This window comes from Lonchura striata, chromosome 11 (genome assembly GCF_050655825.1).
Source record: "Lonchura striata isolate lonStrDom1 chromosome 11, ASM5065582v1, whole genome shotgun sequence".
NCBI classification, from domain to species: domain Eukaryota; kingdom Metazoa; phylum Chordata; class Aves; order Passeriformes; family Estrildidae; genus Lonchura; species Lonchura striata.
The window spans coordinates 25,507,576-25,530,670 of record NC_140713.1 but is presented as its reverse complement, the minus strand read 5'-3'; the positions used below and the strand labels follow the sequence as shown (position 1 = coordinate 25,530,670).

The following is a 23,095-nucleotide window of genomic DNA, read 5'->3' as shown; positions in this document are numbered from 1 at the left end:
GCGCGACAGCCGCCGCTCCCAGCGGCTCCTGCGCAAGCGCAAAAAAGACTCAGAGACGGGCGGGGAGAAAGCTGCCTTTATTGAAGGTACGCGCCACTCCGAAGCTCAAGCAGAGGTGTCCTCGCCGCGCTCGGGCTTCACGCGGAGGTGCCCGCGGCGCTCTGGAGACTCACACAGAGGTGCCCTCGGCGGGCTGCGCCTCCTTCCTGCTGTCCTCCGGTTTCATGGCGGGGAAAAGCAGCACCTCCTGCGAACAGCGAGAGTCAGCGGCCGCGCCGACCGGCAACACCACATCCCGTGCGCAAGTCTCGCGAGAGCCGCCCCAGCGCGGGTTCCGCTGCTCAACCGCGGGCAGCAAAGAGCTGAGCAAGTGCACCGAGGGGCTTTTCCCAGGCGGGATCCCACGGCTTGAAAAACCTCACACAGCTCCACTGTCAGGCACTGGTTCCGTCAAAGAGATGGCCAGCTTTCACGAAACCCAGTCCCTGTTCCCTGACAAAGCCAGCAGTAGGAAGGCACTACCACTGCTTATGCTTACCTTGATGTTATTGGAATCTGTAAGGAACATGGTCAAGCGATCAATTCCCATGCCCCAGCCAGCTGTAGGAGGAAGACCGTACTCCAGGGCAGTGCAGAAGTTTTCATCAATAAACATGGCTTCATCATCACCTGCAGCTTTTGCCTAAATGATGAAATTCATGGTAAAATGTGAGTTGTAGAGAGCTAGACACTACCACTCCTGCCAACCTCTACCAAAGAGAAGGAATACTGCTATTTGTAGTAGCCATGTAACCGATGAAACTAAAGTCCGTTAGAGCTGTCTGTGCAAATGAACAACAGATGAAGAAATCTCAGCACAGAGAACTCTGGAGGTCCTTTGTACAGGTGCTCCCAAAATAGCTCTAGACTCAATTCCTTTCTGACCTGTAAGTTTCCCACCTTAGCAAAGGCCCAGGCTCATTACTTCAGTAAAAGCCATCTTTCAGAGCCATATGGCAGCAGATGACAGCAGAATGAATTGCTTTCAAAGGTTTAGGAGGTTCTTTATCGGTAGCAACTACCCTTTCAATGTTTGCAGAAACAACAAAGAAGTGTAATGGGTGGAATCATCAGTAGCTGCTCCACAAATAGGGCCTAACTTTTTTCCTCTCAAGTAGAAAGACTAAAACACTCTACACTGAGATGGTAACTAATGTATCTGACCCTGACAGCCTCCAATTGACAAAAATTGCAATAATAAAAACACAGATTAGCCACCATTTCAAATTTAGAAAATAAAGCCAAAAATAAGTGTCAAAACAACAGCAAACATTTTTGCTCACAGATTCAAGGAAGACGTTGCAAAGACTTCTAAGGCAATTTTTTCTCCTTGAAATCCTGAAACGCAAGCTGTCATCCTTCATCTCAGTCTCCACCTTAACATTAAATTTTGAAGCTAATTTTCATTTAATACATATAATCATATGTCTGCGAAGTCTGGCTCTAAGCATGTGGGAACTGCAACAAGCATATATACAACAGACCAAAAATTAAAAGTATCTCTAATATTACTCATTCTGGCTGAACATTTTGAAATTTACTATCACGTTAGTTAGTTAATGTAAATCTATTTTCCTGGCTTTGACAATTGTTTAAACCTCACAGGCACTGTGAAGCCATTAGAAAGAACATGAAGATCACAAACTCTGTTTCTGCAGACCACATCTTGACGTCAGTCATGTGCGGCCAAGCATGCATTCATGGATGTGTATACCAAATTAACAACAAAATGAGTTTTGGTCACTCCTTTTGGAGGCTTACATAGAGAAATCTACAATTATAAATCTGCAAGCCTAATAGTCCCAATGTACACCTCTATCCTCTGAGTCAACCTATTAGTACTCTGCTCAGGAAATTAAGGTATTTCTTAGACAGCATTCAAAATCTTACTGGACATGAAAAATTATTTAAGAACATAGAAGTATGATGTTGTATGACTATATCAATACTTAGCTAGGGGGAAAAAAAACAACCTTTCATCCTGGGAAAGACACAAAGAACTTCCTGCACATTCGTGTTTTTCCAGATTAGTACTTTGGGTGGAATCAAAGCGAAGATACTCCAAAACAAAGTTGCACTACAAAAACCTAATCAACAACAGTACTTCACCTTGTTTACCTTAAAGAGCAAGGTTCCTACAAAAGGAATTGCATTTTAATGACAGGCTTTCACTTGAGTGTGAAACATTCGCTCAAAACAACCCTTTTCTGCAGTAGGTACTAATGACAGATTTGGGACAGACATAGGAAATACTCTTTGCTTACATGCCTCTAGTACGTTCACTAACAGCAACACACCATACCTTGGCCTGATCCTCAAAAAGCTGACGCTGTCGGAAAGGATCATTAAGTTCTGTGTATGCATTGCACACTTCCTTCTTCATTACAAAGAGTTCAAAGCGTTCTGTTAGTCCCGGAAGAGAGCGATGCCTATGTAAAGTAGACGAAACAGACATACCTTAAAATAATCATCAAAGCAAACAGCATATACATTACTTAGAGGCACTGTTCACACTTAGCACTAACAGCTGTCAAAATTTCAAAGTACTAAGCATTGACACACCTCTTCCCCGGATGATGGGTTTCACAGCTCAGGAACCAACGTCTGTCTATCTTGATTTGCGTTAGAATTCCCAAACTACTACACACCATCAGAATCTGTTTTCACATACGCAATTTATTTTTTTTTTTTAATTAAGTAGTTTTGAGTTACACAGTGACCAGGTATCATACTCTTACCATTTGGCAAGTGGACTCATGACCTGTGGATGATCACAGATGAATGTAGGGTTGATACAGGTGACTTCCAGGAATTCACCAACTAACTGGGGAAACAAAAGTGAAACAATTATGCAGTGTACAATTATGCACATTCCTAGCACCACCTTCACCAAGCACCCTAATTTCCTCTCTTTTGCTACTGAAGAAGGTACCAAATATCTGAAGAGTTTCCAAAGTATTTCTGGTTATGGTAATGTCTTCATCAACAGAGAGTGTGTCGTAGTCAGGTAAGGAAAAATGACACAGCAAAAACTGTATAATAATTCAATTTGCACGTTACAGTAAGGGCCAATAGGAAAAGCACCAAAAGAACAGCTATCAGACAATATTTGGTTGCAAAGAAATACAGCTGATAGAATGATATTGTACTCCTACCCTTTTGGTCAGCTACATACAGATACACACATCTCACAGACAGAACTGAACTATAACAAAGCAAATCCATTTTAACCACAAGCAACTAGTTATCCAACTAAGATCCCCTAAGTTAAGCAGACATAAGTAAACTACATTTTGGTGTAGACAACATGAAAGAAGATTTTGACACAGCAAGTTCTCACTCTAATATGACAACAGCTGAAGTGCATTGCAGCATGATTTTCCTGATCCAGCTAAACCTTATCTTCTAAGAGACTTCTGTTGACAGAGAGATCCTCAAAGACATTAGGATTACAAAACCAGCACCTTTACTTACTTTGTCAAGAAGCCTAGCTGTTGTCCTGGGAGGTGGACATTCAACATTTCTCTCCACACAAAGGTTATCAAAGAACCTGCGAGTTCCTGAAATTGCAGACAAAAATTCTAACAGCCATGCCAACAACCATTTTTTGTTCTTACTAGATTCTTCAAAGTTTCTCAGAGTGACTTGTAAGATCTCAATGGTAGACATCATGGAAAACATGAGCTTAAATGTCAATCTACAGAAATGGTGTTTGGTTTTAATTGTTTACAGTAAAATAGTTGTTATTTTATACTTCAGAAATTTGACAACAGTTAAACTGTTATGTCCACATAACTGCTGGACATTATTATTTAGGGGCTGGCAGGGGAGAGAGGAAGAAATTGGGGGGAAAAACAATCACTATAAATTATATTAACTTGTCTCCTTACATATCTCAATTCCAGGAATAAAATAGCACATAATTACATTTTTAAGAAACCCCTAGATAATCATACACCCAAGCCACAACTACAGGCATGGAAACTCAACTGCACATGAGAGAAGAAATAGGAAGCAAAAACCTGGATCTCTTCAACAGATCAAGAATGCCATGTATCAAGCCTCTTGAGTATATCCTTTCACATATACTCAACAAAGAAAGAGCCAAAAGAGTCAGATCCTGCCAAAGATGGCAAGGAATGAAGGCTTCTTTCTGGACTCGTGTAAACCAACAAAACCAGAGGAAAAAGAATCCCATGTGTTAGTACTACTACAAAGAAAGCAGCTGACAGACTGCAGCCTGAGAACTTGCAACCTTTTGGCCACTTTCTGTTAAGGAAGAATTACAGCACATTCATACTCAGCATCTAACCTTCAGTTTCAAAACACTCAGTTGATGGAAACTTCACTCCCAGGACCTTTTCCAGATCATACACCATGCTAATTCGCCGGAAGGGAGGAGTAAAATCTATCTCATAGGCCTGTCCATCTTGACCATCCGGATGGTAAGTGATCTTGTAACTTCCTGTAATATGTTTCACCATCCCTACCAAAGGAACATGAGGTTTAGAAAAAGAGTATGCTACATAATAACCAATTCTTCCAGAGATTCTTATTCATTTTAAAATAATATTGCATACTTCACCTGAAAGCAACTTCTCTGTAATTTCCATTAAGTCATGGTAGTCCGCATAAGCCATATAAAATTCACAAGTTGTGAACTCAGGGTTGTGAGTCAAATCAATTCCTTCATTCCGGAACTGACGCCCAATTTCATATACTCTGTCCAGACCACCAACCACCAACATCTAAACAAAATGAAATTCTAGTAAATACACTTTCTCAAAAGAACCTAAGATAGCCCAGGTATATGCAACTGCAACACAAACTTACAAAACTGATTCATGAGACAAGTACACCTTTTTTCAAAAATAATCTTCATTTTAGCTACATTTGGGTTTTTTTATTACAGTTTGAAGAATATAGGCTTAGCCATGAGAAGTTTGCATTTTACCTTATGGTAAAGTTCTGGAGCAATTCTCATATATAAATTCATATCCAGTTCATTGTGGTATGTGATAAATGGCTTTGCCACAGCTCCACCTGGAATTACATTCATCAAAGGAGTTTCAACCTGTAACAACAAAAAAATTCCCCTGTTTTCATGAAATCTATTTCCAAACCAGAAATGCAGAGATCAAACAAAAAACCCTAAACCAGCTAGTTTTGATGAAAAATCTGTATTTCATTTATAGTTCAGCACTTCAGTATATGAAAATAATTCTAACTAACGTGCCCTGAACAAAACTGCACTTTTTTCATGCAGTCAATAATAACAAATTACTTAATTCATCTGTTGCTCTGCAGAGTCATTCATATTTACTACAAATGTGAATCTGCTGGTTTCATGTTATCAAAGCCAGTAACAGTGCTGTGGCATTATCACAAAATCCTCTCTCTATACTACAGAAAATTGAACTCAACAAGGCCAAGTGCAGTTTCCTGCACCTGGGTCAACACAATCCAATTCTGCTTATAGGACATAGAACTGGCTTTTGTCTCCAGAGGCAAAACAACACTTCAAAGATGTTGTTTTCACTTAATTTACTGAAATATGGAAAGGACAGCAGTAGTTTGGAGTATTACCTTCATAAAAGGTTCCCAAGGCATAACCTCACCAACTGATGAATAATCTTAACTTTACAAAGAGAGGAAAGGAATTGCTCCCATTACATTAAGCTGATAAAATACACCATACTGAGGCAATTGTTGTCAGTTCTGTAAGTACTTAGTATATGAGCCTGTATATAAAACATACTTGAAGCTAAAAGACAGTAAACACATTCCGTATGCAGAGAGAAGCAAACACTGATGCCTTACCTCAAGAAAGCCCAACTCATCTAGAAAGCTACGAAGGTAAGTGATGATCTTTGCACGGGTTATAAATTTCTGCCTCACATAATCATTAAGAATTAAATCTAAGTATCTCTGACGATACCTGGTTTCCTGAAAAGAACACATATCTTTAGAACAAGCTAGATAAAATGTCATGCCAAAGGAAAAAATACCAAAACAAAACGAATATTCCTTTGTTGACAGATAATATCAGCAGGTAACAAATATCATCCATTCAGACTTGTCTGTGGCACTCTTGCCCATGGCAGAGATGTTGAACTAAATGATCCCAAAGGCCCCTTCCCACCCAAACCATTTTATAATCTGTCAAATTGCTTCCAAGACTGACAGGTATGATAAATACCTTATCTTTGAGGCCAAAATGAAGATGAGGCAGCATGTGCAGGCATGGAGACAAGAGAGTGATTTCATAAGGAATAATACTCAATTCCCCTTTCCTTGTTTTCCCAGGATTCCCCTCTACACCAATAATGTCCCCACGACGCAGTTTGCTGTTAACACGGAAATATTCTTCCTCAGATTTGTAGAGGCTGTAATTACAAAACAAATGTAAGCATGTTTGTTTAAAATTCAACACTCCAAACTGTCCCCAAGTGTCTCACAAGACAAAATCCATTAAAAAAAAAAAAGATATAAAAGTTATTTTAACAGGAAGCACAACATCTGAAGCAAAGCATTACTTGGCTGCCTAAGCCAAACCACAAATGAAATAGAATACTCCAACACAGATGTCTAGACCCTAGAATACAGTGCAGTTTAGAATGCTACTGGGAATACCTCTGCTTACCTGGAATTTGCCATGACCTGCAGCTTGACTCCTTCACCACGAAGATCATAGAAAATCAGTTTCCCTCCAGCAGCACGCTTTGCATGGATTCGACCTAAGTATCAAAAATATGCTAGACATCAGGACATCAGGACAAGAGTCCCTACCAGAAAGGATACAGGGTCAAAAGCCACATTACTATCACTTTGAATCATCAGCTCTGAACTATTCACTAACTGTGAAAGAGAAGCAGTTAAGTCTCAAAATGAAAACTAGTGCAAATAAGACCATAAAACCTTTGGGTGCTAGAACCCATGTTATATACAATCTGATCTTATAGTTGCAAGGGATGTTGCACAGGTCCACACAGTCTGAAGGGTATGTCCTGAATAGTTTAACACCGCTACAAGGCTTCATGAGTGAGTAAGAGATCAGCAAACTCAAAAAAGACCAACCTATTAATAAAAGCAACTAAGACTTTACGTTTTTCTGTATCCCTCAGGTAAACTTTTACCTGCCACTCTCACGGTAATGTTTGACAGATGATCTCCTGGCTGCAGGTGACTGTACTTGTCTATAAAATCTGAGAGAGATAAGTCAACGTGGAACTTGTGGGGATAGGGATCTTCACTGGAGCCCTTAAGCTGTTGGACTGCATGGCTACGAATCTTGTAGTATTGCTGTCACCGGAAACAAACAAAATCAAATTATTTTATTAGAATCTGAAAATATGTTACAGGCTGTGAATTAAAATGTAGCTGCCATAATGCAGGAATATACATCTCTCCCCTTTTAACCTTTTAATTATCCATGAATAAAAAAAATCAAATGCAAGTCAGTAAGATTCACAGAACATCTAATAAGCATGGGACCAGATGCTCACATTTGGGTCCAAGCTCTCCTCATCAGTACCAACATTATCCTCAGAAGTCAAGGAAGGCTTATTTGAATGCTTTTCACTTTGCTCCTTCTGCTTTGCTTCTTTTTCAGCTGTTTTTCTCTCAGCCTTTAAACGTCTCTTCAGCTCACTGCAAAAGAGAAGGAAACCAGATGCAGCAAGTACTCGAATTTAACTTCTACAGGGAAACGGTTGGCAGGATTTTGCCAAAACCTAACTGTGCAAATAACCCTGCCACTTCTCTTACTTTTTCCAATAATCAAAATAATTCTTAAACACGTTTAAGTATCTTCTACTTTGAACTTCTTCAGTTCATCCCCTACGATACACTCACAGAAAGTGAAAGCGAAATTAAACATAGTTCAGACAAACCTTAACGATATGTGCCTAAGTGCTCAAGGACTAGACGCATTTTATCCGTAACAGCCCATCAGCCCTAAGCAGCGTGTAAGTGAAAGAACACAAACCCCCTTAAGTAACGTACGGTTCCCAAAACCACCGTCGCGGTCCAGCCTATTCCCCCATGGCCCTCAGGCTCCCGTCGTGCTCGTAACCCCACCTTCCACGACTCCATAAGGAAAGAAGCGGACCAAGCCAGATGCAAAGCACCGACCTGCTTTGGTCATGAAGCGCCTGCTGCCATCGAAGCGCGGGCGCGGCCCTCCAGACCCAGCTGCGGAGCCGCGCAGCGCCGGAGCTCAGCATGGCGCTCCGACGGGCGCCTTGACGGAGACAACGCACCGGGTCAGCTGGACACACTTCACTTTCACCTCCCCGGCCCGGCCCCACCTGATCACCCGCCCACCCTCACTTTTTGCTGAGGTGCGACTCAATCTCCTCTGCGTTGCCCTCGCGCGCCGCCGCCGCCATCATCTCCCCAGCTGCCACCGCCTCCGCCCTTCCACGCCTGCGCACAGGCGATGGCGGCGGGCGGAGCTGGGGCGGCGATGGCGGGCGGGCAGGCCGGAGGAGCGCGATCGCGATCGCTGTTCCTGTGGGATGACGGGCATCCTATGAGGTTCTACCTGCGGCCTGGCCTGGCCAAGCTGCGCCTGGCGCCCCTAGTGCTAGCGGGCGGCGGGCGGCTGTGTCGGGTGCAGGAGCCGGGGGCCGTGCTCCTGGCGCAGCCCGGCGAGGTGGCTCCCGACGGGGCCGTCTCAATCGAGTATGTGGCGGAGTGCGTGAAGCGTAACCAGCGGCTGCCGCTAGAGCCCTTCCTGCTGGCAGCCCGCGGCCGCCTGGCTTTCACGGAGGCGGAGGATGCGGCGCTGCTCCAGGCGACGCGTGGCCAGGGCATGGTGCGGCTGAGCGGCCGTGCGCTGTGGATAGAGCTGGAGCGGAGCGGCCTGACGCGGCACAGCTGGCAGGCCATGCGTGACCGCTACCTGCGGCACCTGCTGCCGCGGCTCTGGGGTGAGCGGGGGCCACAGCGGCGGGGCAGGGTTGCGAGGGGACTTGGTGGCGGCGACCAGCGTGGGTCGGGCTCCGCTGAGGCCTGGCAGACGATCCCCGCTTGTTTCCGCAGAGTCCCCGCAGACGGAGGATCCCACGCAGATCAGGGGTCTGTTCGCGGCAGCTAATCGGGAGTTCGAAAGCACAGAGGTGAGCGACCGGGGCCGGCCTGGGGAGCAGCAGCCTCCACTGCGCGCAGTGCTCGGGGCAGGCCTTCCCCGGTGTCTCAGATGGCACAGTAGAAACTCATGATTAACACATGAAATGAGTTTGCCCTGCGATATCCCTTCTGCTGTGGCTAAACCGTGAGCTGTCACCTATGTGGTTTGTAATAAATGGTGCCTGGCTGGTGCATTTTTTCTTTCCTGTGTAAGTTAGCATGAGGAGGTATATGTGATGGGGGTTGTCACATTGAAAGCTGTATTGGCACATGGAAGTCATTCTTTCACCTCAGGCAAAAGACATTCCTGCCGTTGCATCAACACTTACTTTTGCCTTTAATGCTTAGTTTGTTAAAATTCTTACGTATAGTTTATGGATTTCTGTGATCATGTGCAGCCATATTAACACATATGGCTTTGCTTCAGTCACTAGCTTTTACTATGCTTACTAATTTCTGAGGTTTTAATACACTGTAGAGACAGAGTAAAAGGTGGTTGGTTACAGTGGTAAAAGATTTGCCAGAAAATACCATCTCTAACTGGTGATTCCACTTGTCTTACTATTAGTCAGAAAGTGACTCTTCAGATGTTGCAGAACATCCTACACAAGATGGAGTGAGAAGGTCCCCAGGAGAAACAGCACGTGAGCTGAAAATTGGGCCAGAAGACTCTGCTTTCCCTGACATTCAATTACAAAGGCAAGAAAGACCAAAAAACACTTGTTCTACTTCCAATGTGGTGGGACAGGTAGTAAAAACTATGGAGCACTTCATGGAGAAGTTTGATGTGGACCTGCTCACTGTTACACAGGCCTTTCTGAAAAACAGCGGTGACGTGGAAGCTACTTCATACTTTCTGCAGACAGGGCAGCGCTTGGATGGGTACCCTGTATGGAGCAGAGAGGATGACTTAGAATTACAAAAGGATGGTGAACATGTCAGAAATAAATTGGTAGCCAAATTTGGAGCTGAAAATGTAGAAAAGCGGATAGTGTTTAAAGAGAGTTAACAAGAGGACATTACTGATCTAGTACAGTTGCATAAATGTAATAGTCATTTCAGAAACACAATAGAAAATTTGATCAAAGTTTGAGAAATGCTTTAATTTTTTTGTATTAAAAGGCCTGTTTTGTGTCTCTGCAGATCTAAGAGATGCAGCTGCTTTAATCAAAGTAACGCTTATACTATATATTCTAGTTGGGAAAAGTACACCAGCTTTCAGTGCTATGAGTAATAGTTGAAGTAGGAAATGAAAGTTAAGAGGGAATGATCAGAGATTATATATCTATCACCTAAGTTGTGTTTGAGAGAGAATGCTATCACTGGGATACAGTCATAATTTGAAAAACTCAGTACTTTTAGCCCGAAATTGTGCTCTGGTTACTTATTGTAATATTATTTGAAGTGAGTCCTAAAAATCTGGAATTCATTCTTTTGGTGAAACAAAATGGGCTGGTAAAGGCGAAGATTTTTGGGTTTTTTAACCTCTCTAAATAGTTAACATTTTGGGTTTTTAGCATATTGCACTGTGGCACTCAGAAAATTAAGGTGAAATGTGAAAAAGAACTATATAATGAGACTGCTGCTTCAGGAATCAGTAGTAACACCTACTGATTATTCAATGAGTTATCCAATGTAACCAAATAAATGCTAAAACAGCACTACACAGTGTTTCACTAGACTGAAAAAGTGAGAATTATTTGGCATAGTCATGCTATTCAGACTTTGAACAGTTATTTGAGATTTGTGTGGATGCCAGACAAGCACTTAATTAGAGAGTGCAAGACAACATAGCTAATAAAGTAATTGTTTTTTACATTAGGAATGTTACCAGCTTGGTTTGAAATCCAAGTTTTGCTGATGACCAGGTTCAGGAACAGGAGAACTGTCACGTCTTGCAGCTGAAAACTCCCATTCTAGCTTGGACTGTGTAGACATCTCAGCAGCACCATAGAGTTGCAATGGTCTTGTTTAACAAAACTTCTCTAGAATTCAAAGTGAGAGGTAGAACGTATTAAATAACTGCAATATAAAATGGTCAGATTACCTCTATCTTTTTATAATTCTAAGTGGCACTTGTTTTAAGAGTGAGTTTATCTTATTGAAGCAATTAGTCTAAGGTGCAGTGCAAAGTTCAGTGTTTTTGCCTTTGCAGAGCCTTATGGACCCATTGTCTAATGCTGAGAATCTTTCCATGTGTGCTTGGTGCACTCAGTAGGTGTAAGAACTGACACAAAGACCATAATTCACTCAAGGTTGCCCTCTTTCTACTATTACAAACTCCTAAAAGGCACTGCTTATCCACAGATGCACTTGCTTGTGCATGTATGTAGGTCTAGGTCTATTTTACCAGGTTAAAACCTGGAGGACCCAGAGATGACACCATATTGTATGGTTCTACTTCTGGTTCTGTCTTTTACCATGATAAAAATCCTTGCTTTTCTGTGCTTTGTCTTACCTACAACACAGTTATGCTTCTTTTGACATGCTGGAGACAGTTTGGTTTTCCATATTCCTGTCAGATTCCTCTACTATCACAAAAGGTCAGGAAGGTTCTTTTTGTAGCTCAAATAAGTTTATTTCTGTTATTGCCTGGAGCAGCAATATTTGTATACCTGGAAAAGTGAGCAAAGTGGCAATGCACATACAAAAACTTCGAGTTAAAGAGAATTCTACAGACAGAAATTCTGGGTCTGCAAACAGTTATCTGGAATTTGAGTATTTCCCACTTGCTTTCTTTTAGAGTTAGCCAGCATTCATCAAAATCAATTAATTGCCATGCTTTCATAACTAGAGTTGCCAATGCAAAACTGATTGTATGCACCAGTTTGAAGAGCAACAGACCAGAATACCACAGAGTCAGCTTTTAAATGTCCTTTTGACTGGAGACTTCTCCATCTTACATTTCATTGGTATAAAACCAGAGTTTACTCTTTTAAACTTGTACAATGTATGCTTCATGTTTGTTTCTAAACAGACTTCCGTGATCTTTATTGCATTTGCCAAAGTCATAGTTTTACACATCATCATCAGCATCTTGAGATTTTGGGGGATTGTTGTTGAGTTTTCTTTTTCCTCCTCCAAAAAGTATTTTAAGTTATCTTTCCTCAAATCAAAATAACTTTACATTTTCATGTGACCTGACTGGCAGCAGACTTTGCTGTTTCAGAAAAAATTAAAATCTTACAAATGGTTGTATTGAGGAAACATATCTAAGGGACTGTAATAAAGACATACTGAAATCAACAATTCTGCATTTTCTCTGATTAAGCTTAGGAAGCAGAAGTGTAAGTAATTTGCAAAACAGTACATGAGGGAAATGCATCATGTTACTTTTACATCATTTTTTTACTAACTGGAAACACTGTGAAGGTTCTTATTCAGGTAAACACTTGATACACAGAATTGATTGCATCCACTGAAAAAAGTATTCATAATAAAACTTAAGCAGCTCAAGCTGACATTGGTTAATGTAGAGTTAAGGAGCAACATACTGAAAAGAATCTATTTTTGCTCAGAATCCAGCTTCTTGGCACTTACAGGAGGAAGATCTTTACTATAACTTCAGTAAGAATGAGCTTCTAGCTGTTTTTAGCTGAATATGTTAAGGTCTATTTTAAAGAGACTATAAAGAAAAACAGTGGCTCTGTGCTGTGGCACAGTGCAACTCCCACTTCTCTATGTCAGTATGCCTGCCCTAAATTTGCATAAACACAGCATAAAGGAGGATACCTTGCTTTCAGTGAACTTACTATGAATCATGAGGCCAGTGCTGCCTGCTCAGCATGGATTTTGTCATTCAACAGAATCTCTGGTAGGAAGACTATTAATATTGCTATAACATCCCACCTTTTCAGGGGTTAGGGGTTTAGCTCTAGGAATACAGATACCCATATTGCTAAGGTAGCGAGTGTTCTGTAGACGTGTGTTAAAGGGACTCTGCAGTTTACACATTAAAAAGGATATTCAGAAATAGGTATCTGTAGGCATTTCACTCCTCCCCATATCTGGTAGCAAGTTTTTCTCCTTGTCTCTGGAACACTTAAAACCAGGTGAAAACAATTCTGTTGTTCAGGTTTGAGTTATATATTCCCATTGGAGGTGGGAGAATGGCATAGTCCATTAAATATATTTTTTTGTACTCCAAGACGAGAAATACTGTCACCAAATATTTCAATAGGAGAACTTCCTGATTTTCTCTTTGTTTCTTCAATCCACCCCCATTAACCTGTCTTCTCAGTTTTGATATTTATGCCAATGAAATCTGTCTTTACCTTGTCTTTAGGATCCTGACCTTAGCATTAATTCTTCCAGCACCCATGTGGACTGTGGGAATTCCCAGGAAAACAACTGTTCTTGGATTTGAAAGCTAGAAGACAGAATTATTTCAGCTAAAAAATAAATGGATTCACATAATCACAGAAATGGTTTCCACATGAAAACCCAGGAGCTTTATTTTCAGCAATAGCTGGTTTATTCCATTTTTCTATTATACAGTAAGTGAACATGAACATTTCCCCACTTTTGCCACTGAGGCTGGATGCTTGGGCACACGAATGGAACAAAAGAAGAACTGGCCTTGAAAATGCAACCATTAAAAATACAAAAAATCCAAAACCAACCAAAACCCAAAAACCCACAAAATAAAAAAACCCAAAACAAAACCAAAGTCCAACATCTTTCCTGAAACCAAATGTCTAGTTATCCTTGCATCTTTTCTGGCACTACATATCCTGCGTGGCAGCATGTCAAGCAATGTTTTCTTTGTTCAGCTTCCTGTTATATTTCCTCTTCCTTTGCAGTGCAATTGCTCCATGTGGTTTCCCTCGTCTTCAGCTGTGGACTGTGGGGGGTTTGAGCTTCTGCTATCTGGTCCTACTCCTTTGGCATTCTGTATGCTCCAACCTAAACATTATTTATTTGGAAAACAAACTTGCATTACCTTAGCCTCCATTGTGGCTGTATCTCCAGGGGTCTTAGAGGGTGACCCTGTGCTGCTGATAGCTCTCCTGAATGTAGTCAGGGTTCTTGTAGCACTTGTTCTTGCATCCATGCACACTCCTACACTTCTATGCCTGCACCTCTGTCCTCTTTGGCTCTAGTGAATAGTTCAGCACTCTGCAGCCTTCAGAGAGTAGGTGCAGAGACCAGCTTTTCTGCCTTCAAAATTTGACACTCAGAAGAGTTCTGGGCAAACAGAAGATCCAGAGACATATTTTTCTGCTCTTCTTCAGACTGAACAAGCCGGTAGCCCAGCAAATCCATTGCCTCTTTGCATACATTTTGCACTTTTTCTATTTTCTGGAAGGGAAGTGTCTTTCTCCATGCCTGTGATACTCTCAGTGCATCTCTCGACCCAATATCAAAGGCCTGTGCTCCATGACCCTTTCCATGGGTGATGTTGTGGACCCACTTCTGAAGCGCTGGTGTGAAATGGAGTTCTGCAAACCTGTACATCTGAGCAGCCCTTGCTAGCGGGTCTCTGACAATGTCTTCATAGCGAACCAGCAGATACCGGTCTTTCAGGAAGCTTGGAGCAGCCTGACTTCCTGCCTTGTATATCTCAACGTGGCTTTTGCAGATGACCTGCATTGTGTTGTAGGGCCCCATTTCTCCCTTTGTCTTCTGAGACCCCACAACAATGTTACTGTCGCGTTTCAGGTCTGCCATTGTATTCTCTCGGGACCTGAACACAGCCCGAGGATCACGTACCAAGTGAATGATTTTGAGGTTCAGGGATGGATCAGTGAGAAGCGGATAGAGAACTTTCAGGTCAAAGAACCTAACTTCCTTGATGGCAACATGGCTATAGGTTTTACAAGCTTCCTCCACCTTGCTGAATGGATACTTGCCACAGATGGTTTTGCAATTGCCTGCAGTGATTATGTCACTGCGACTGAATGAGTCACAGGCAGGTGGGGAACACAAGGCTCGGCTTGTCTCCCACTGAAATAAATCAGACTTTTTCTTCTGGCTAGACATGTAAGCATCAAACACAGACATGTCACACAGAAAGACCGACCTGACTAAGTCCCGCACTGCCATGTGTAAGACTTTGGCACTGTTCTGATACATCTTAACCCAAACATGCCATGCAGGCTCCATCAGGTAGAAGACACTGGGGTGCTGGCTGAAGATTTGTCCAGTGAAGGAGGATCCTGACCGCCAGGAGGAGAGAATGAGGATGTGAACAGGAGAAGGTTTTTCTTCCGTATGGGCATTGTTGCTGCAGGGTAGGAAGTGGATAAGAAGGAAGGACAGAACTACCAGAATCAGGAGCACCTGCACTCTTCTAGACTTCACCATGATTGCAAGGGACCTGCAGAGACAGAGGAAGTTTAGCATCACAAGATGATGAAAAAGGCAAGATGTGGTGCATCAGGCTCCTGTGCATCCCTCTGCAGGCACAAGATTTGGAAAAGCTGCCACACTACTAGTGACACTGTGACAACTACTACACAAGCTGTCTTTGCAAAGGACATAAGTACTGCAGGGCTGAAGGTTTTCTGCAGCAAAACCACTGTTTGTCAGTAAGCCATTTTAATGCAGTCTTAGAAGATACTGAAAAGCTTGTCTGCACTTTTATCAAAGTTTAAGAGCTAGCTGAGTGCACTGAAGTTAGTTGGTACAGACAAATGTGTACTTCACATACATAATCCCTGGCAATTTTTATGAACAAAAGATGCAAACCCTCCCTTTTTGCTGAGGTGTTCAGAATTCAACAGTTCCACATTTTACTTTTGAACACCTTACTCTGACCAATATTTACAATTAATTTTATGCCAAAATGCTGTAAACATACAATGTAGGTTTCCTTTTGTTTGGATTATACTCCTTTTAAAATTTCAGGAAACATTTATTGTCACCACAGGGAAAACTTCACATACCATAGGAAGAAGCTTGGCACTGGAATAAATCCAAGAACAGTATCTCCTCCAGACAGAGCTTTGTAGGCAACTTTGCTAGAAAGACCCATCTTTGTGTAGGCAGGCTTAACTGCTTACCTGCCCTACCAGCTCCCTTCTTAGCCTAACTCCTTTTTAAAGACTGTCCCTTGCTATCCCTCCCTCCAAGCCCACTCATCCTATAGGTCTTTTATGAGAAGACGTACAATACAATGTGCTAGTTGAAGTCAAAGATCTGCCCAAAGCTGGGTCCTTGTTTCATGCACTAAACCTCTCTTCTGCCTCTGGAGGAGGATGGCTGATTATTGGAAAATGCTGAAAATTTTTCATGCCACTGGGGATATGACATAAAAATGCTAATGAAAGAATTCATAGCCTGAATACCAGCTGGCACAGTAATCTGCAGGGAATACACCACTGAATATGGGATCTGAGGCAAAAAGAATTCATTAATTTTTTTAAAAATACATTAAAAGACAGTTTGCCAATTATTCCTGCCTTGTGTGTTCTCCTTCTGTCCCCCAGCAGTGTCTGACTGTGCCTCAAATACAGGTTGGGTGTCTGCAGCATGGGCCACCCCTGGGGACAGGCTCCTTGTGCAGCACTGAAACCCAGGCAGCATGGAGTGCTCCCCATTGCCATCTGCCATGTTGGCAGTTTAGCTGTGCCACAGTGGTGGAAGTAAACCTCCAGGTGCTTTGTATTTTCCAAGGTGAACTAAAACTGAAAAAACTTCTCTGGTTCCTAGTCATGGTCAAGTCCTTCCAGGGGGATGCACAGCAAGACAGGACAGAGAGAGCAGGGCTTTTAGAGCAAGATGTTAATCCCGGACAGAGCAGCATTCAAGCCCAGGCCCTTACAGCTTTGTACACTGCTTTTGTGCAGTCCACAATTGCATGAGACTCAAGCAGCTATTCCCACGCCAAGCAGCAGCCCCCCTGCACAAACAGCAGAGGTATAAAATCACTCAACTCAGCTACAATGCAGACATTGCCTCCCTACTACATGCTTGCCATGCCATCTGGGTCCACAGTAATTTTGAAGGTTCCCAAAGCTTCCTTAACCTCCTCCTTATGCCCTGCCTCAATTTTCCTCTGCAGCAAAGCTTTCAGACTAATTTTTGCACAGGGGTTACCTCCTCTCGTGATTTCAGTTCCTCTAGTACTGATGTTTTAGATTTTCATGTAGAGTCACTGCTGCTAACAAATGAGGAACAGTACTAATCTGTGCCTCCAAAATACATGCATAAATTGGCTTTTTTATCTTAGTAACCTGCTGTGCATTTGTGTTGAGCTTAGGGTTTATAAGGCAGCAATTATAATTTCTCAGAGTAAGGAAAATACCCAGCCTCATGGGTAAGCCTGGTTGTTGCCAACAGGTGCTATCACAATATGAATTTTACTTTAGTAAATTTACTTTAGTCTGGCAAGGATGAGGATGTGCATTTAGAGAGGGAGTACATAATTCCTGTCTCCTGGACAAGAAGCTCTCTGATTTTTTTTGGTAAAACAAATGGCCTGTAGTGTTCAGGTCTGACAATGAGCTGAATCAGGTTGCTATTTGGACCAACCCTAGGAAGAGCTGCAGACAAAGACTATTGTAAAAATAAGTGATACATCAGCTTCTTCCTTCCAAATGAATACAAGCAGTGTTCACCAAAAGTCCTGGCTTCCAAATGAACTTTGATGATATCGCTTCCATCTGGCACCATTATTATTGTTATTCTAACTCCTGACAGAGTTCCTGGAATATAGCCAGAAGCTGTTAATTGAGAAAAATTCTGTTGAGCAGACATGAACAATGGCATGAAGGTAGATACCCAGGAAGATTTAAAACCACAGAAATAGTTGTTTCTTTGGAAACCTACATGGGAGTTGCCTGAGTGTGAGAATGAAATCAGTTTTGGTTTTTTTTTTTCCAGGAAACAAGAGTATACTTTTGTCCCAGAGTAGAATAGCTAGATGCTTTAAGGTATTTCACAGAGTGACTGCTTTTGATAGAAATGACCTCATGTGAGGCCACAGTTTCAACAGCTTCTTCACTCACATAAGAAATAGTGGTAACTGTTGCCATCAGAAGTCTCTTGCACAGAGAGTAAAAGGACTGAAATGAATTGTGTGCCTTTTGAAGAGGAATGAAAGAGAAGCATCATACTGTACTATGTATCATACATTCCCTAATATGAGAGAAATACTAATTATATAACCTTATTTTTCATCACTGTATTTCTCAATCATGGGAGATGGGATGTTTCTAAACTAAGCTTAGCCACATTTTCTCTACAGCAAGCATCCACAGTCACCAGTGACGGAATTAATTTCATATTGCAAAAGTGAAAATATGAAGCCCTCACAGAGCTGAAAGTAAAGATCAACCCAGAATAATTGAGACAATCTCAGCTGCAGAACAAGAAAAGCACACTGTAACAGTGTGTGTGCCAACAGAGAAGAGAGAGAAGAGCCAAGATTTTGCTGAGATCAGAAAGAACTGGAAGAATCACAGGGCACAAAGGATGCAATTTAGAAACAACTGAAAAATAAAACAATGCAATGTCAACAGCAAAGGTATGAAAATATTGCCTGAGCAGCTTGTTTCAAAAAAAAAAAAAAAAAAAAAAAAAAGCACAGTCTTAGCCTTTTCTAGAAACAGACTTTGGAAAAGCTTGATCCTGGCAAAGAGCAAGTGTCAAAGAAAGCAGCAAGAAGCCCAAGGGAAATGTACCCATGAAAAGCACCTAGCATTGGGCGCCATATCTCCAAATTACAGGTTTATTAAACATGCGCATGTCTCTGGCAAGTGTGAGACAGTTACAGCCCAAAAACACCTTGTGCTGTGCAAACTAATATTGCCAGGCTGAAGAAGTTCTCCAGACATGTACAGGTTCCCCAGTACTGTAATGGTAGCAGTATAACAAAGAGGATCTGGCCCAGAGAAGCCCCTGTCTTTGATGGCACTGATGGTTGCTCACAGTTTTTTCAAATGCTGCTTCAATTTGGCCTGGTCCATTTCTGCAGAATTAGAAGTCATCTGCCCATTCAGGGGTGAGCAGCTGGCATGACTGTCACTAGTGGGAAAAGCTGAGGAAGGGCACTGACCGACTGTCTGGAGAAGCAGAAACTAGCCTCTAAGCCAGACCCACAGCTTCTGTCCGCAGAAAATTGTCACAACTTGCTGGCATCAAGAGCATCTATACTAGATACCAAGAAATGGTTGAAAACCTCACCTTAACAAGTCCTTTTGAAGCACCACCAGACCCGATTCAAGCAAAGTTGCCTTCACACACGTTTGCTGCTGTGGTACACACACCTCCAGGCAGTCACACGAACAGCTGTGCATTCATGTACAGGCGCTCTGCCTTCATGCTGGAGTCTCATACACACATGGACGTGGCTCCTACCTACACCTGTGCCTGTCCCTTCCTGTCTTCTTCGTGTACATCCCAGCTCTATGACTACTCTACACTGCCCGCCTACTTTGACCAGCCTTAAACTAGAAAACTCCACCCTGCATGAAGCAAAAGGTACAGAAATGGCAGTTTCCTACAGGGGTGTGTATGACCAGGTGCTGATAGTAAAGGAACAGGGACAGAAAATTCATGAAGGAGACAGAGAGACACTTTTAACTCCTATTACATGCTCCAAAAAAGACTGCTGCCTGTAAAAGCAGGAACAGGGATGTCTGTAGAATGTCAGGGCAAAGAACAAACAAGTTGTAAAGAGGACCAGCTTGCCCACCATGAGTGCAGAGATAGGGGATACTTTCCTATTGCTCTGTCTGCTTGTCATGTTGTCAGCAGATGCAGATTCACATAAAATCTTTTTTACTCTTTTCTGTCTGTACCTTGCTTGAATGAAACATTTTGGGGCTGGGAAAGAAAACTGTGTGAAAGGACAAGCTGTGAAAGGAGCAGCTGGACTTGGTCTGTTAATGATTCACAAGGGTGCTGGAACTGCAATGGGACTGTGCCAGGTAAGTAGTGAAACAGGGCAGTACTGGGTTTAAGAGAAATACTTACACACAGAGACAGTTGCTTTGGGTCATTCCTATTCCAGATCTCATAGATTCTGTCACACAGTCTGGAGAGATATAGACCTCTTAGTGGTGTCCTCTTTGTGTTCCCAAGGACCTCACTGTTGCTCTCAGGACAAGTGGAGTGTAGGAGACAGCAAAAGAAAAAGTCTGGGCAAGGCTGGTGCTTCCAGCAGGAAGGACAATCTGAATGGGGCAGGTCATGTTCCTTTTCACTTGTTGCATAGCAAACACAGATGGTCAAGCCCTGGTAACCCTGGGCTGGGAAACAAGGTGAGAAGTTGGCAGTGGTCCAGGTAGGGCTCTATGGAGGACCACACAATGTTCAGTGCAATCTGGACTTCTGCTATGTGTTCCCAGGCCCTGCACTGACACACATGATTTACCTGTATGTCATTAAGTGTTAGAAAACATTTGCAGAGGCCACACCACTCGAGTAGCTCTTCCTGAAGGATTATTCCTCCCTGGCTAACAGTTGCATGAACGGAGATGTATCAAAACTCCTGTTCCAGCTGTATGCAGTTTGCCCCAGATATGCTGAACCCTTGGCATCAATATGTAGGCTTTATGACAGCACTAATACTACTGCGCAGTCATCTTGTCAAAGGGTTGAGCAGATTTTTCAAATAACCATGTCCCAGTTATTTGTCTGAGCTTTCCACAAGGCATCCACAGTAGTATGAGCAGTTGCAGAGAGGAGGAGAATGTGCTCTTCCCTTGGATTTGGGAGGAGAAACTGGTCTGGCACACTGTATTTCCTGAGACCTGCACATTTTGACACTTGAAGGAGGAAACCTCTGGCTCCTGAAAACAAACAACACGCTCCCTCATATATCTGACTCAAAAGCTTTATGATGCAAAGCAGAAGCATACGGGGTCGGTGTAATCCCAAGCACAAATATAGGCCATGTGGAAAATGGACTAATATCAGTTCTAAGAAGAAGGACTTGGTGCAATGTTGCTGTTCATACTAGGGCCATGCATGCTCTCCTGTGCTGATCAGTAGATTTGAGTACTACTATATTGTGTTTTGAAATGCACAGTAAAAACTCTGCCTCTTGTAGTAAACAAACTTGACAGTAATCTACAAAAAAAAAAAAAAAAAAAAAAAGCTCTCTGTGTCAATTGCTGTCATTACTTTCAATGGGATGAAGGCAACAAAAGGGAATTCTGCTTTCAGAAAAGAGCCTTTTTTCAGTAGGGATGTTGTATACAGTCACCCTGGTTGCTCTAGAAGTCATCATTCATAGAGATTGGAAAGAATGCAGCAGCAAGGGAAGCTCCAGAATGCATAGGAGCAGAGGTGCAATGCCTATATTAAATTCCAGTCAAAGCAAATTCTTTCTGAGCTAGAGCAGATGTTGCCCCATATGCCTTCCAGAACAAGGAAAAATGAGACAAATTACTGATATGGTGTCCTATATGGCAGCATCTCTCCAAGGACAGGCTGATGTGCCTGTGGCTTTTTTATTGTATTTGAAGTAAGTTTTAAAGTTATATTTTTATTTAGAGGCAGTTTGAAATAAATAGACTTATCTGAATTGGCACATAAGAACCCAAATATGTGTTAGGCAAGAGCAAGGATACTGGCTGACCTCCCTCTCTCACCCTTGTACAGTTGCAGTATCATTTATTGTCTTCATTATAATACAGCACCCTAATATGAAGTGGTTGGGGAACAGGAAAATGAGAAAACACGAGAGAAAGAAGGTCACATAATACTTTACCAACACATAAATGAGAAAAATAGTAAAAAAAAAAAAGAGTATATATTCAACTTTTGAATTAATTTCACTGGTCAGCTTCTGCCTTCTTTATGTACATAGGCAGTCTAAAACCAGAAACCAGCACAGGAACCGAAGGGGGAGCAGAACAGCTAGTTTATAGTTGAGAGAAACAAAAGCAACAAGCAGACCTGAAGCATGCATAGCCCATGCAATACACTGGAGTGCAGAAGACCCTGTGCTAGCACCAACTATTTCTGTCAGAAATCCAGGAAATAAGTAATTCAGACTTATTGACAACACCTCTTTGCTTTGGCAAAGCTTCAGGGAACACTGACCCAAGACAAATAAGGAAAACAAAGACAATATATGACAAAGCAAAGGGCTGGTATAGATCTGGGCTCACAGCACTGTAAGAGCCCACATCAGACAGTCAGACCATGAGGAAGATTCTAGTGCTTCTGCCCTTCAGGAGGCTCTCCCCAGTGCTGGGGACGTAGGCTGAAGGCTCGTGTAGAACACACAACTTCAACCTTGTTCTGATCGATTGCTAAGCTTAGCTAGCCCGGTAGGTGCCTCCTAGCTACTGGAACCCCACTGAGGATATGTCTTGTGTGGCTGTCCAGTCAATGGCATGACTTTGACCATGCTAAGCCTTCCTTCTCCTGCAGAGCTCCTCTACACTCTCACACTCAGGTTTATAAAATCCCTCCCAGTCACATTAAAAAAGTACTCTTTCCCAGCCCACTGCTGCCACCTCCTCTTACATCCACAGTTTCTTCCTGGCCACTTCTCATGCTTGTGGAAACCTGTATGTGCCTCTGGTGGGTAATGCCACCAGAGTAGGTCAGCTCCTTTGACCCTTCCCAGGGTGTGCTGACAAAGCAGCACGCCCCGGGAGAACAAGGTTATGTGCTAGGCCTCACATACAAAGTTTTTCACAGACACCTCCTCTTGGGGTTCCACTGCCATGCACTGCTCAGGCCTTACCTGAGTTCCCAGAAATGCTAGGCTCTGGTTCACCAGGGCTTCCTTGCAACCATCCTGGGTCCAAATCAGTGAAAACCACATCTTCCCATTGCAGGTGTACAGCAAGGCTACATGATGGTAGAAAGCAGGCTAGTGTAGACAAGCTCTTGCAGCCAAAGGCCAAGACCCCAAGGCAAGAATACCCTCAGGGTCTAGAGACCAGCTGAAGGCAGTCAGGGCAACTAGAAGAGGGAGTGGGTGAGGCCAGTGCCAGGAGCTAGATTACAACTGATTTTC

At 42.6% G+C, this 23,095-nt stretch overlaps 3 protein-coding genes across 7 annotated transcripts; 1 reads left to right on the top strand and 2 right to left on the bottom strand.

The window, feature by feature from the left end:
• Positions 1-61: 61 nt before the first annotated feature.
• On the bottom strand, positions 62-9,001 carry KARS1 (lysyl-tRNA synthetase 1). Of its 4 annotated transcripts, XM_085589275.1 has the most exons (15): positions 8,317-8,448; positions 8,173-8,281; positions 7,545-7,689; positions 7,176-7,341; positions 6,683-6,776; positions 6,239-6,425; positions 5,860-5,985; positions 4,994-5,113; positions 4,625-4,787; positions 4,352-4,525; positions 3,514-3,599; positions 2,778-2,863; positions 2,342-2,468; positions 539-682; positions 62-247 (listed from the first exon to the last, which is right to left on the bottom strand). In XM_085589275.1, the coding sequence occupies exons 2-15, from the start codon at positions 8,262-8,264 to the stop codon at positions 170-172; spliced, it is 1,788 nt and encodes a 595-aa protein (XP_085445401.1). In that variant the 5' UTR covers positions 8,265-8,281; positions 8,317-8,448; the 3' UTR covers positions 62-169. The 4 variants fall into 4 exon arrangements, with proteins under 4 accessions (XP_085445401.1, XP_085445399.1, XP_021382554.1 ...); XM_085589273.1 differs by lacking the exons at positions 8,173-8,281; positions 8,317-8,448 and adding an exon at positions 8,585-9,001; XM_021526879.4 differs by having other exon boundaries at positions 8,173-8,454.
• On the top strand, positions 8,930-16,567 carry TERF2IP (TERF2 interacting protein). Its single transcript, XM_085589154.1, has 3 exons — positions 8,930-8,946; positions 8,978-9,161; positions 9,740-16,567. Exons 1-3 carry the CDS (start codon positions 8,930-8,932, stop codon positions 10,178-10,180), a joined length of 642 nt encoding a protein of 213 aa, XP_085445280.1. The 3' UTR covers positions 10,181-16,567.
• CHST4 (carbohydrate sulfotransferase 4) lies at positions 13,600-21,213 on the bottom strand. Of its 2 annotated transcripts, none has more exons than XM_085589282.1 (2): positions 20,092-21,213; positions 13,600-15,490 (listed from the first exon to the last, which is right to left on the bottom strand). In XM_085589282.1, the coding sequence occupies exons 1-2, from the start codon at positions 20,133-20,135 to the stop codon at positions 14,299-14,301; spliced, it is 1,236 nt and encodes a 411-aa protein (XP_085445408.1). In that variant the 5' UTR covers positions 20,136-21,213; the 3' UTR covers positions 13,600-14,298. The 2 variants fall into 2 exon arrangements, with proteins under 2 accessions (XP_085445408.1, XP_031361725.2); XM_031505865.3 differs by lacking the exon at positions 20,092-21,213 and adding an exon at positions 19,300-20,066.
• Between the last annotated feature and the right edge of the window lie 1,882 nt (positions 21,214-23,095).